Consider the following 14,309-nt stretch of genomic DNA (forward strand, 5'->3'; position numbering starts at 1 on the left):
AAGACTGGTAAAAGACAGAGAGTTCCATACAAGTCTAAAGAAAAATTCAATATGTTGGCTAAATTTCATAAGTAGTAACGTGTTATGTGATATGCACCCAATGCAAAATCATTGGAACCCCTATTTTTCATTGCAAACTTTTCTGAATTTTGCAGAGTGTCTTACTGCCATGTAAATATCACAATACCTAATGAAATGATGGGCACATCATCATGAACCTGACATACAAAGCTACAAGTATAGCAAATTTTTTTTAACATAAAAGCTATTGTAAAATCATTTAAGAAAGATTGCAGGATGTACACCTTGATTGTGTCATCACTGACCGGCCAAAAGATGGCAGACAGTGTTGGGCTCCCCTGCTGAATAAATGAATGATCTTGTCCAGCACTTTGGATGAAAACTGGTCACTGTGCATCAGCACCATATCCTGTGCAGACTCTAGCCTCCTTGCCCATGGAAGGCAGCTGATAGATTATTGATTTAGTATGTGCAAATGTATTTTTGTACCATAAGAATACTGTGAACACAAAAATGTGATAAGAAATGTGTCTGTAGGATGGGTGGCCAGCGAGCTGACACTTGAACTGAGTGGGTGGCTTTTTACGTCTGTGGCAGACTAAACAAGAAAGTGACGTCTTCCTTTCAACAATAATCCCTGGGGATGAAACTTAGGTCCACCAACATCAACTAGGAATGAAGATAGTGAGTAAAGTATCTAGTCATTCCTCACCACACAAACTGGAAGTTTCAAATACAGCCAACAGCAGGGAAGATTATTCTGAATTTTTTTGCATCATATTGCAAGCATTATATTTCACAATGAACCACTATCATTAGTGCATCACACTCAGACCTCCTAAAAAATCTTCACCAAGCAACTGAATGAAATCACATGGATTGCTGTCTATGGTATTCTGTTGCAGCATGGTATCCACGGACCCATATGACTTGTAGAAGAGTTGCAACAATCAATCACTGATCTGGAGTACGAGTGTCTTCCACATTGTGAAAACTTAACAAACCTTTCGCCAAGTCATTTTCACATATTTGGACAACTTAAATAAGCGCTGGATGGTAATAAGATCCATTCTGATGAAGAGGTACAGCATACTGTGTAGAAACACCTAAATGGATTTATTTTGGAAATTCGAACGCCTTTTAAGTTTTGCAACATATGCTAAAACTTATTTTAAAATTTATAGTTTGAATCTTGCCTTTTAATTAATTGCTACTCTATTTTTCTTTATTTAGCTTTTTTATGCTGAAAAAGGATTCACAGTGCAATTTTCCTTCAATCCCCTGTCTACCTGGGCTTCACATTTACTATTTCCTCTCTCAAATGATTGAGGAACTGCTCTGAAAATTCTAAAATCTCAAGATTCGATATCAGTATTTTTAATTTTTTATTTGTAATCTGTCAACAATTTTTGTTTCTGTTTTAGCTGATAAGTAAACATTTCTTTTCTGTTTGCAGCAATGTTAATTATTGACTTATATTGGATATGAAATAAACCGATATAAATTCCCTTGATACCACATTTGTTGTATGATAATAACATATTTATTGTTGTGGAAAAAGAGAATTTATTTCTTTATTTTTTTAATGTCTTTCTTCCTTTATGACCGTACCTGAAAGTCATTGTGGTCATACATCTGATTATCAAAATCATTAGATGACCCCATATGCTACTATATGTTTCATCATAAAATACATATGCAAATAAAAATGACATTGCTTTACTATTGATTTCAGAGCAGGTACTTAGTCTGGTGAATCATGAGGAAAAGGGGTCAGGAGGAGTATTTGTGATCTGGGAACAGCTAATCAGTCTGATCAATCCCTGGGAAAAGGAGGTAGGAAGCAGGCGTGGTGATTTGGGAACAGCTACTCAGTCTGGTAAGTCTCTGGGATAAGGTAGCAGGAGGGAGGGTTTGGGAAGGATGGCTGATGGCATGGAGGGAGGCAACAGGTGTGATAGGAATGTGACACTGGCACTGGCACCGATTAGTTCATGTAGCACACAAAGAAGATGACATTGACTGGCGGATTTGCAGGGGGTGGCAGGTTGTGAAGCAGCTGTTGAAACCTAGCTTGATGCGCTCAAGGGCATATTTAAGCATTTGGTGGCCAACTCTGCTCTTGGTCACAATTTGGCAGTGACCATTCATTTGGGTGGAGAGTTGACTGGCAGCTACACCCACATAAAATGCTGCACGGAAATTGAGGCACAACTGCTATATGATATGGTTGCTTTCACAGGTGACCCTGCTTCAGTTGGATAGAATGAGGCTGTGATGGGACAGGAATAGTATGTGCTGGGTGAGTATATCAGACAGGCGAGTGATATCACAAGGGATTGGGAGTGTGTGTGGCACAAGGATGGACCAGGATATTGTGTAGATTGGGTAGATAATGGAATACCATATCAGGAAGGATGAGAATGATTGTGGTCAGGATGTTCCATATTTCTGGGCCGTATGATAAATAGTTGAAGCCCTGGCAAAGGATATGGTTCACTTGTTCTCGTCTGTGATTATACTGAGGGATGAGGGGGATGCTCTTTTGCAACTGGTTTTTGGTGGAGGGGATTTGAGGTCTGTGAGGATATGGTACAAAAACATTTTCTGTGGATTAGGTTTGTAAAATAGTGCCTTCCTACGGATGCCTTAGTGTAACCTTCTGCACACTGGTCAACGGAATTCTCATCACGCCAGCTTTGCCATCATTGGGTGGCCCATCTGTACGAGTGTGATTTTTGGTATGTAATTGGTGACAGTTGTCAAAATGCAGTTAATGTTGATTATAAGTGGGCTTTATATAGACAAAAGTAAAGATGGAGCCACCAGAAAAGTGTAAAGATGGAGCCACCAGAAAAGTGGAGGTCAATATCCACGTAGGTAGCATGTCGGGCTGAGAAAGCAAATGAGAGAGGTGTTGAGGCTATGGAGGATTGAGGATAGAGTGTCTTGGCACTTGTTCAACATCTTTTGGGAGGCTATGAAGGTTTTCTTCAAATGGCCCATAAAAAGATTGACAGAGGATGGTGTCATGCTGTTGAATAGTGGTAAGAGCTGGGAGAGGCAAGGTTGTGTTGGGTTTAGGCTGGCTTTTGCTCGAGGGACTGGGGGCCAAAACATTTTCCCTGATTTCCTGTGGGAAAAGGATATGGGTTCATGGAGAGCAACATAAGGATACTGCGCTACTTACTATAGTTCAAAAAAGAATTCATCCAAAAGCTAGTGAAGATTTCAGTCTGTGCCTGTTGATGGCTCAACTCCTCTACTATTCAGTGAGTTGTTAACTTTAGTCCTAAGTTATTTACAGTCTACCAGAACTTTCCATTGCCACTATTTATTAACTATTTTCATATAATTACAATTGTTTTACTATGAACTGTAGTTCATGAAATCTGCATCACAATGGATTGACTAATTTCATTTATTATTTCCTCATCTGATTTGTTTCTATGATTTATTGTGAGTTGATGTTTCCCTACCCTGATTTGCACACACTAGTGAGTTTTATACAAATATTAAAATATCATATAGAAAATGCTTTCCTAATGCTCTCCAAACTATTGTTTATTTGATCATGAACTGTCTTTTGGCTTCTTACACCATTGTCACCAGACAAAGGCCTAAGAATTCAAAAGTCACTTCATAACCACATAAATAATATTTTGCAGAACACCAAGAAAGTGTTTCCTGTTTAATATTGTTGTCATGTTCTGTCAAGCACTGGAAAATTCAATTAAACATCAAAATAGTACATACCGATAATTCACGCTAGCTTGCAAAAAAACTCCTACAAGTTTATGTAGAGCTCCTGTAACTGCTGTCAAGCACAGAAGCACATAGATTCTCTTCTGATAGCGACCAAAGTGTCCAAGATATGGAAACAGGTTTTCAAAAGCCATAACTGTTTATTGTAGCTTGCAGATAAATCTGTAATCAAATGAACATATTTACAATGTAATTGAAATGCAAACACTAATTAACAGAGAAGAAAATTACAAAATTTTGTGAGGAGTTGAGTACTGAATATTGCACTCAGATGCAGATTAATTGTTCAGAATGTAAACTCAGGAATTAAAAACTGGCCTGTTAAAATTCTCTCACCCAGAACCCCACTTAAAGCTGAAATAATGGAAAGTATTATTAGCTTCTGAATAAAAGCATCAGGCTAAGATTCATGAGTTGGATGCTGAATGTTCAGTTCTTCACACAGTATCTCTCTCCTGACTTTGATAATCTATTCTTGTCTCTAACTTTTTCAATTCTTTTCCCTTTACAAAACTTGTTTTTCCCCACTGTCTATTAAAAAAGGTACTGTAATTCTAAAACCTGAACACATAGTATGTGTTTTTTGCTGGTGTCATTATGATCATGCTCTTGGAAAATATTATTATTTCTTCAAAATAACCTTTTCTCATGTGAGACAGTCTACTATGAAAGAATCAGATGGATGACACAAGATAAGCAATGTGGAATTTTAAGAATAACTTAAATACTGTCAACAAGCAAATCTTAATCTTAACCTTTCAGCGAGAAATATGTGACAAACTTCCTTTAATCTGGAGACACTAAACCACAATAAGTTTATACATTTCAATTTTATTTCTGTGTCTCCTTTAGTTAATATTTTAACTAAGGCAAAAGAGTAATCATAAACAAACTTGAATGCAGAATGATAATACCATTTGAAATACAATATGATGTGCTATGAAGAGAAAAGGGTACTTTAATCTGTAATACAGAAATTAAGGAATACTATAAATATATCTTAGTAGCAAAGAATATACAATAAGGACAACATCTTGTTATGTCAAAGAATAAATTTAATACCCTCTGGAACCATTATTGAATTGCAAACAACCACAGTATTATTTGAGAGTCTACTTATCTGCAACACAGTGAACTTTTGTCACTTTGGCTGGAACTTATTGCTCAGGACAGTCACCAAATACAAACGTAATTGCAGTACATTGCATCTACATAAACTGGACATACATTTTATGAGAAACATGGTCATCACACATTAAACTATACAGCAAGCATCACTTCACTGTTTCAGCATTATATAAGCCAGAAGTGAATAGAGGATGTCATATGTATGGGAAAGAATGAAATAAAAATACACTACCTAAAGCGAAACAGACGATCTGTAAGTTTTAGTCAAGGTGCCTTTACATTACAGCATTTAACAAAAGAAGTTCTGGGAGCATTCTACCCAGTTTGGTTTAATTAAAGCCCTCGATTCTTTGGTTGATTCTGGTGTAGAAATTTCTATTGCCTCGGCGACTGAATCCATACACAATTATGTGTTATGCTTTGAAGGAGAGGTGGACTTAGTGTGGCAGTGCACAGTGTGATGAAACCTTTCATGAATTGGTCTCTAGAACTACTGTTAAGTACCAGTTATTCTTAATACCAGTTGAAATTACTAACAGCCAGGATCACAGTGGTGCCATAGTTATTGCTGCAAAAACCTTTATGATCTAGCAAGTTATTACAGATTCCGAATATGAAAATATCTACAGGGTGTAATAAAAATTGAAAGGCAAATTATTCACATGTAGATGAAGAAATTATGTTATATGAATATGGGTCTAGAAATGCTTTGTTCCCATGTTACAGCTCAATTTTATCCAGCTCATAAATCATGGGGAACAGACAAGAACAGAACATCAGAGTCATGCGGAACATGCACTCATGGTGACATAAGTTTGTGTTTTGCACCACCGATGACTATTTTACATGTCCATGTTGCCATGTGACATATGTCAGTTCTTGTTAACAGGGAAAATGAATTGTTCCAGTAATCAGTATGGCCTTTGCAAGCACACGGATTACTACATAGAGTTAATTACAGACTTGGCTTGTGCAATGGCAGTGTATAGAAATGCAGAAATGGCAGATGCCCATTTGAAGTATGGCTTAGGTGATGGCAACAGTGCTCACACTCAACATTTGAACCAGGAGAGATTTCCAGAATGTCTGAAGCCATTGATCATTGTCTTAGGGAACATGAGGAATATAAGACTGATACTTGTGACTGGCAGAGGAATAGAAGGATGAGGACACATAATGGGAGGAGGCAACAGTTCATGCTGTTGACAACAAAACTAGTGTCAGTACAAGACAAGTAGCTGCAATGCTGAATGTTGACCAAATGACTATCTGACGAGTGATACATGAGGACCAGCTGTATCTGTACCATTTACAGTGTGTGCAGACACTATTAACAGCTGATTTTCCTTCACGGGTACTCTTCTGTGAGTGGTTTATTCAACAAAGTGTCAACCCCAATTTTAGTGCAAAAGTACTGTTCATAGATGAGGCATAGTTTCAATCAGGTAAGATTGTTAATTTTCACAGTTGGCACATATGGACAGATGTCAGTCCTCACACAACTGTTGAAGCAAGTCATCAACAAGGATTTTATGCCAATGTTTGGGCAGGCTTTGTTGGTGACTGCTTGGTAGGGCCTTATTTTCTTCCACTGAGGCTCAATGGACAAAGTTATCATAATTTCATAGAGAATATTCTACTTTATCTGTCAGCAGATGTGCCTTTAGCTATATAACAAAACATGTACTTCATGCACAGTGGACCACCCCCTCAGTTATGTGTTAATGTCTGTTGACTTCTAAGTAACATGTGTGGTGACAGATTGACAGAGAAAGATGCACCACTTGCCTGTCTTTATTTGTGGGGGTTCTTGTGTATGGAACCCCAGTGCAAGATGTTCAGAGTCTCCATGCCTGTGTTATTATGGAAAGATGCAAAGCCATATGCAATACTCCAGGGATACATCAGCACATCTGAGATTCACTATGATGTTGGGTTGATACGTATTTCAATGCCCATAGGAAGCATATCGAACATCTCCTGTGAGAAAGAGTTGCATGCGCTATGCTGCTGTGTTCTGTTCATGTGTGTTTCCCATAATTAATGAGTTGGAGAAAATGAGTTGTAACATGGAAACAAAGCATTTCTATGCTACGTTCATGTAACATAATTTCTTTGTGTGAGAAATGTCTCCTGCAATTTGTGCTGTACATTTTTGTTACATGCTGTATAAAAGGAAAAGGGAAACACTACCTAGCATTTGGAAGTAAGTGTCCCTTCATTGGAGATGGGAGAGGGCTACGTTGAGGAGGGGTAAAATGGAAGGGCAGGTTACTCAGACCCACCTGAATGAGGACAAGAGTAAACAAAGAAGAAGGGTGAGGTGCTGGAGAAAGTAGGTCAGATATGATACATTGGTAAGTATTGTACAAGCTTCAGTCCAGATGACATGGACAGAGTGAGAAGAAAAGATAGATTAAAGCAAAGAGAAATGAATTGTGCAGTTAAGTATTAGAACGGAAAAAAGACTTTACTGTAAGCAGAGGTGTGTCAAACATAGTAATTAGATGCTTTTATATGACTCCTGTCTATGGAGTTAGAATGGCAGAATGTTTCCAAAAACACACACAGCATATTCAACATAAATTTCCTGGTCATGCTATTATAATAGTGGAAGACTTCAACTTTTCAACTACTGAATAGCAGAGTCACATGAATAAAAAAAATCCAAGTGTCACTGACAGGTATGTAAAACTGCTCTGAATGTCTTTTCTGAAAATTAGTTTCAGCAGTTAAAGACTCCACTCGTGAGGGCTAAAATTTAGGTCTAGTAGAGGCTGGACCCAAGGTTTTTGATTCAGTTATTGTATAGGAGGTAACCAGTGACTATACGGTTGTTGTAGCATTGGTGGCTAGAGGTGTTACAAGAAATATTAACAAAGGGTAGGGAAGTATATTTGCTTAGCAAGTGTGACAGAAATGGGTGGCATATAAGCTGAGCAATCAATATCCAACATTCTATTTGGAGATGAAGATGTGGAGTATCAAGGAAATTACATGTACATATAAATGTGTCAAGCTAGGTTGTCAGGGATTGGAAAGACCCACCATGATTCAATAGTCATTTTAGAAAGTTGCTACAAAAATATGGAGAGTTTCATCACAAATTTAAATGAATTTAATGCTGTATTGATTAGCAAAAGCTGAAAAATGTCAAAATAAGTGCAACGGAAACATATGAGAAATTTCCAATAAATTTGAAAGTAAAGTTTTGTCTAGTGATTAAAAAAAAATTTTTTTTAAATAAAAACCTTCAGAATTTTTTATCTTATGTGAAGTCAGTAAATGGTTGAAAATTATCTATACAACACCTCAGCTATCATACTGGCACTGAAACAGAAGATAACAGAGAGAAGTCTGGCCTACAAACTAATATCAATCTGTAACACATTTATGGAACACAAGAACATGAAATTTTTATACTACAGAATGCATCCCTTACTAGCTATACTGGACTGATAGAGATGCTTTTTTGTTGCCATTTGACCATCATGGCCAGACAAACCATTTTGTATGTGATTTGATAGGATTTCTGTTGTGGTGCTGCCTCAGATGAATTTCTGAATCTAAACACAAGCAAATAAACTAGTCCTTGGTTCCAGAAAACAAAGAGTCCGAAACTCTTTAACTCACCTCAGTGGAAAAAAATATTCAAATTAAAGGTAAGAAATTCAGATGTCAACAAGTGAGAAAAATCCATTTGATAGTCGTAAGTCTAAGAAAAGTCAATAACACTTGTGCTATCTTTCATTAAAGAAAATAAATATATGTTAAAAATTTCAGTGGTACTGAATGAGCAATAAAAAATGAATAAATATCTTGATTCTATTCTTTAGATTTGAATTTCTCTAATGACTTTATCTCCTTGACTACACATGCAAATCTGCAACTCCCTTATTACACATGCAGATCTGCAATCTATGTCTGCATGTTTATACATATGAACATATTAGCTAACTTATAAAAATACACAATACATGTTTCACAATAGCAGTGGTTGCTTAATATGTAGACATCGTAAATTCTAAAACAGAGGACATGGTTAATTGAAGGAAAAAACAAAACTTTTGTTTTATAATTGTAACTTGGCTTTGCAGTTTAAATATGTTACTGAGTAGGGTTAATCATAGTCTTGGCTTGTGCAATGTCAGTGTACACAAATGCAGAGATGACAGACGCCCATTTGATGTATTGGTGCTTGCAGTCCATGTTTGTACCGGGAGAGATTTCAAGGATGAAGGTGTACTGACAGGAAAACGTTTGACGCCACTGATTGTCAACTTAGGGAACATGGGGGATTTAAGCCTGATACTCAGGACTGAGGGAGGTATAGAAGGATGATGACACTGGTATGGGAGGTGGCAGTTCTTCCTGCACTTGACAACAACCCTAGTGTCAGTACAAGACATGTTGCTACAACACTGAATGTTGACCACATGACTGTCTGGCGAGTGTTACACAAGGACCAGCTGTATCCATACCATTTACAGTGTGTGCAGACACTATTAGCACCTGATTTTCCTGCACAAATACTCTTTTCGAATGGTTTATTCAACAAAGTGTCAACCCTAATTTAGTGCAAAAGTGCTGTTCACAGATGAGGTGTAGTTTCAATGAGATAAGACTGTAAATTTTCTCAATCAGCATATATGGGCAGTACCTGCCCACTATCCTTCCCTCCCCCCCCTCCCCCCCCCCCTCAACAGTAGTATTCTGCCATCTATCGAACCTACACAATATACTCGTCCATCCTTACACAATCCTTGCTCCCAACCCCTTACCTCATGGCAAATACCCCTGTAATAGACCTAGATGCAAGACCTGTCCCATACATCTTCCCACCACCATCTACTCCAGTCTGGTCACTAATATCACCTATCCCATCAAAGGCAGGGCTACATGTGGAATCAGTCATGTGATCTACAAGCTAAGCAGCAACCACTGTGCTGCATTCTATGTCTGCATGACAACCAACAAAGTGTCTGCCCACATGAATGGCCACCAACAAACTGTGGCCAAGAGACAAATGGAGCACCCTGTTGCTGAACACGCTACCAAACATGACAACCTTCATTTCAATGACTGCTTCACAGCCGATGCCATATGGATCCTTCCCACCAATGCCAGCTTTTCTGAATTGTGCACATGGGAACTTTCCCGCAATACATCCTACATTCCCACAATCCTCCTGGCCTCGATCTTTGTTAGCCACTGCTCTCATCCATCCAGCCCCTTCCCTGTTTTCATTCCAGAGCTAAACAGCTATCACTCCACCATCACACCCAGTCCTTTTACTTCTCTCCTTTTCCACTACTTCCCCCGTCCACCTCTCCCATGCTCTCCATCTAATGTGCAGCACTTCACTGTCTGCCACCTGCACCATACTATCCCTCCTATCCCTGCCCCAGCCTCCTCCTTACCCCGACCTAGTCTTCATTCCCATCATGCATTGGTCCTGTAGCTCGCAGTGTGGTTTCAGTCCCCTGAGACTGCATTCGAGTGTGTGAGTTGCATATTTGTGTGTGTGTGTGTGTGTGTGTGTGTGTGTGTGTGTGTGTATGTGTGTATGTGAGTGTGTTATCTATTGTTGACAAAGGCCTTAATGGCTGAAAGCTGTATTTGTGACTGTCTTTTTGTTGTGCCTATCTGCAACTCAGCATCTCTGCTATATGGCGAGTAGCAACTTTCCTGTCATAATATTGTTACATTCCATCCTTGGTTTTCCATTGTTTGATCTTAACCATAAAGATCAGTTTTATCTGCTTTTCACTTGAAAAACTTTCTCTCTGTATTGATTTATGGACAGTATTGTTAGCGTAATTTTCATGTATTCACTCAATCCTGTGATAATCTCCCATGGCGGTAAGGCTATGGTCAAAAGAGAATTTGTTTGTAGAAGCATGCAATGAAAATATTGTATAAAGTCAATAACAAAACATACTGCAGAAGAAATTTCTGGTGACTGTTAAGCTTACATACCTAAACATTTACTCCATAATTGCATTTAGGTTAATAAAATGTGTGAATTTAGGATGAACTGTGAAATTCACAACCACAAGTTATACATCAACATGTTAAAGCACCTCTTCCTTACTTCTTCTGTCAAGCAGGGTCATTTCTACCACTGGGCAATATTAGGCAGCCACCCAGGGCAGCTAAATTTTAGGGGCAGAAGGGGGCAGAAGAAATTAATTAAGAATCAGACAGTGAAAAATTTGAACAAATGAGAAGAAAAAAATTAAAAAGAAACAAAAGTAAAACATGGAACAGCTAATTAAAAGTCTGTGCTTACTTTGACAAAAATGGATGCTGAAAAAGTTTGGATTTGTTCCTTGTTTTCAAAATGTTGTAATTAAAACAGAAACAAAATAACACCATGATTATGTAGATTAGATAGTTTTATGCTTCAGCATGTCTCCATCAGTATAATATAATTTCTAAATTGAAGGAAAAATTCATTTGCACCAGAAAGTCCTTTTTTTTGCAAATAAATAAAATAGGTAATTGATACCACATTTGATTGCATTGGTATATTTAGTTGTGTTCTAATTTGAAATATTAAGCACATTCTTCCTATTTCAATTATTTTGGGAAACTTCAAAAATGAGGACAAAAAATTCGAAATTGAGAACATTTACTGTCCTCAATCATTCTTAAAGGAATAGAGGACAAAGCATGAAAACTGAGGACTGTCCCCAGAAAATGAGGATGCCTGGTCGCCTTGTTTAGTGAGTAAAAGTATAATAGGAGATTTTTCATGTTGTGTTGTTGGATGTTGGTAGTGGTGAGGAGGGGAGAGGGGGGAGGGGATATAAGGGAGACTGATGGTAGTAAAAAAGAAAAGGTGTCATTTTTCAGTTCTCACCTAGGGTGGCAAAACAGCAAGCAACAATCCTGCTGTCAAGTGTTTTAAAACCATCTAAACTAGAGCTAATCTAATGAGAGAAATCACTTGTGGACTATGTTGTTAAGTATTATAAATCAGTATATTCTGCAATCTGAGGTAAGTGAGTAAACATGTTCACACATGAATGGCAGATGATGCCTCCCCCTACACTAACATCCCCAATGCCCATAGCTTTGCCACGCTTGAACACTATATTTCCCAACACCCAATTAACACCAAACCTACAACTTCTTCCTTGCCATTATGACCTACTACATCCTTATCCACATTTACTTCTCCTTTATAGTATCCATAAACAAATCTGTGGCACAGCAATAGGCACACACATGGCAGCATCCTATGCCAACCTAATCACAGCCATTTAGAGGAATTCTTCCCGACTGCCCAGAATCTTGAACCACTCAAATGATTCATTCATGGCATCTTTGTGATCTGGACAAAGGGTGAAGACACTCTGTTGATATTTCTCCAACCTCAACATCTTCTTCCCTGTTCACTTCGTTTGGGCCTTATACCCCTAAAGAGTCACTTTCTTCAATGTTGACCTCCATCACGAATGGCTAGATCAGTACCTCTGTCCACATAAACCTTTCTAACAACAGCTCCACTTTGACAGCTCTGACCAAGTCCATAGCAAAAAATCCCTTCCATACAGCCCAGCCACCTGTGGTAGTCTCATGTGTAGTGATGAGCAGTCCCTCTCCAAATATGCCCAAAGACTCACTGAGGCTTTCACAGACTGAGATTACCCTCCCAAGCATGTTCAGAAGCAGATCGCTCATGCATTTTTCTCCAGTCACCAACCATCTTCCACATATCCACTTTCTGGCCCTCAAAGAAGCACTCCTCTCTTGACACAGTACCATCCAGGACTGGAGCAACTGATTCACATTCTCCACTAAGGTTTTGTCTGCTTCTCACCATGCCCTGAAATGTGGAATATCTCCCACACTATCCTCACCAACCCTCCCATAGTAGCGTTCTGCTGCCCACTAAACCTATGCAATATCCTTGTCCAATCCTATTCCATCCCTGCTCACAGCCTTTTGCCACATGGCTTTCATCCCTGCAATGGATCTACGTGCAAACCTGTCCCACAAATCTCCCATTACTATCATTCCAGTCTATGACTGGCATCTCATACCCATCCAGTGGATGGCCACCTGTGAAAGTGACAATGTGGTTTATAAATCAATGTGCTGCTTTCTACAAAGAAATGACAACAAACAAGCTGTCTGTATGCATGAATGTCCACTGCCAAACTGTGCCCAAGAGATATTTTGGACCAGCCAATTGCTGAACAGGCTGTCCAACAGAATGTGCTTCACTTTAAAGAGTGCTTTACAGTCAGTGCCGTCTGGATTCTTCCTACCAATACCAGCTTTTCTAAACTGCACTCTGGAGAACTCTCCCTGCAACATATCCTGGCCTCAGCCATCACTATTCCACCACCTACCCATTCCTTCCCTGCTCCCACTCCAACACTATACTAGCCTACCCCACCCCATGTCTCCCCAATAACCGCCCCCTCCCCCCACCCCCCACTGCCCTATCAGATTGGTGCTCACATCAGATGCAGCTGCATTCAGGCTCCAGTGCCTGGAGACAGTGGCCATGTGTGTGTGAATTGTGCTTGTGCGGGTGTATTCTATTTGGAAGAAGAACTTTATCGGAAATTATAATTATTTTAGTACTCCTTTTCATTAGGCCTGTCTGTGATTCAAAGCCTTCTCGATGTGGTGGATAGCAGTCTGTCCTTTGCATATTGTTGTTATTTCATCCTGAAATTCTCTTGTTTGAATTCCCTTTTACAGAACTCAACCTGAACAGTCATTAAATGTTGTTGTCAGAAAAGTGGGACAGTGATCTGTTATAAGCTACCTTCTTAAACACTTTGAGAAGAAGAAAAGGAGGGGAAGAGGCTTTCTAGTTACCGATCACTCACTTATTTCCATTTTTTTAAAAATGGATATTACTATTGTATATATCAGTCTTTTGGGAAATATATCTTAACTGGAATGAAAAACTGGAATAAAATTTTCACTCTGCAGAGGAGTGTGCACTGATGTGACACATCCTGAGAGGTTGAAATTGTGTACCAGACCGAGAACTCTGCCTTTCACAGGCAAGTGCTCTACTAACTGAGCTTCCCAAGCACCACTGATGATCGATTCTCACGGCTTTACTTTCACTTGTACCTCATCTCCTACCTTCCGAACTTCACAGAAGCTGTCCTGCGTACCTAGCCAGACCAGCATTCCTGGAAGAAAGGATATTGCACAGACATGGCTTAGCCTCAGCCTGAGGATGTTTCCAGTTTAAGTCTGCCAGGAAGTTTCATATCAGCACACACTCCACTGCAGAATGAAAATTTCGTTCTGAAAACATTCCTCACGTTGTGGCTAAGCCGTATCTCTGTAATATCATTTCTTCCAGGAATACTAATGTTAGAAGGTTCGCAGGAGGGATTCTGTGAAGTCTGGAGGAT

General features: G+C 38.9%; 1 protein-coding gene across 2 annotated transcripts in view; it reads right to left on the bottom strand.

Moving 5' to 3' along the window:
• The window catches only part of LOC124785238 (organic cation transporter protein-like), a 164,722-nt gene that overhangs the window by 88,874 nt on the left and 61,539 nt on the right, over positions 1-14,309 (bottom strand). For both annotated transcript variants that reach the window (XM_047254165.1, XM_047254164.1), the window contains one exon: positions 3,778-3,948. In XM_047254165.1, coding sequence (XP_047110121.1) covers positions 3,778-3,920 — 143 coding nt within the window. In that variant the 5' untranslated portion in view covers positions 3,921-3,948. The remainder of the gene's footprint in view (positions 1-3,777; positions 3,949-14,309) is intronic.

The sequence above is a fragment of the Schistocerca piceifrons genome, chromosome 1 (assembly GCF_021461385.2).
Source record: "Schistocerca piceifrons isolate TAMUIC-IGC-003096 chromosome 1, iqSchPice1.1, whole genome shotgun sequence".
Taxonomy (NCBI): Eukaryota; Metazoa; Arthropoda; class Insecta; order Orthoptera; family Acrididae; genus Schistocerca; species Schistocerca piceifrons.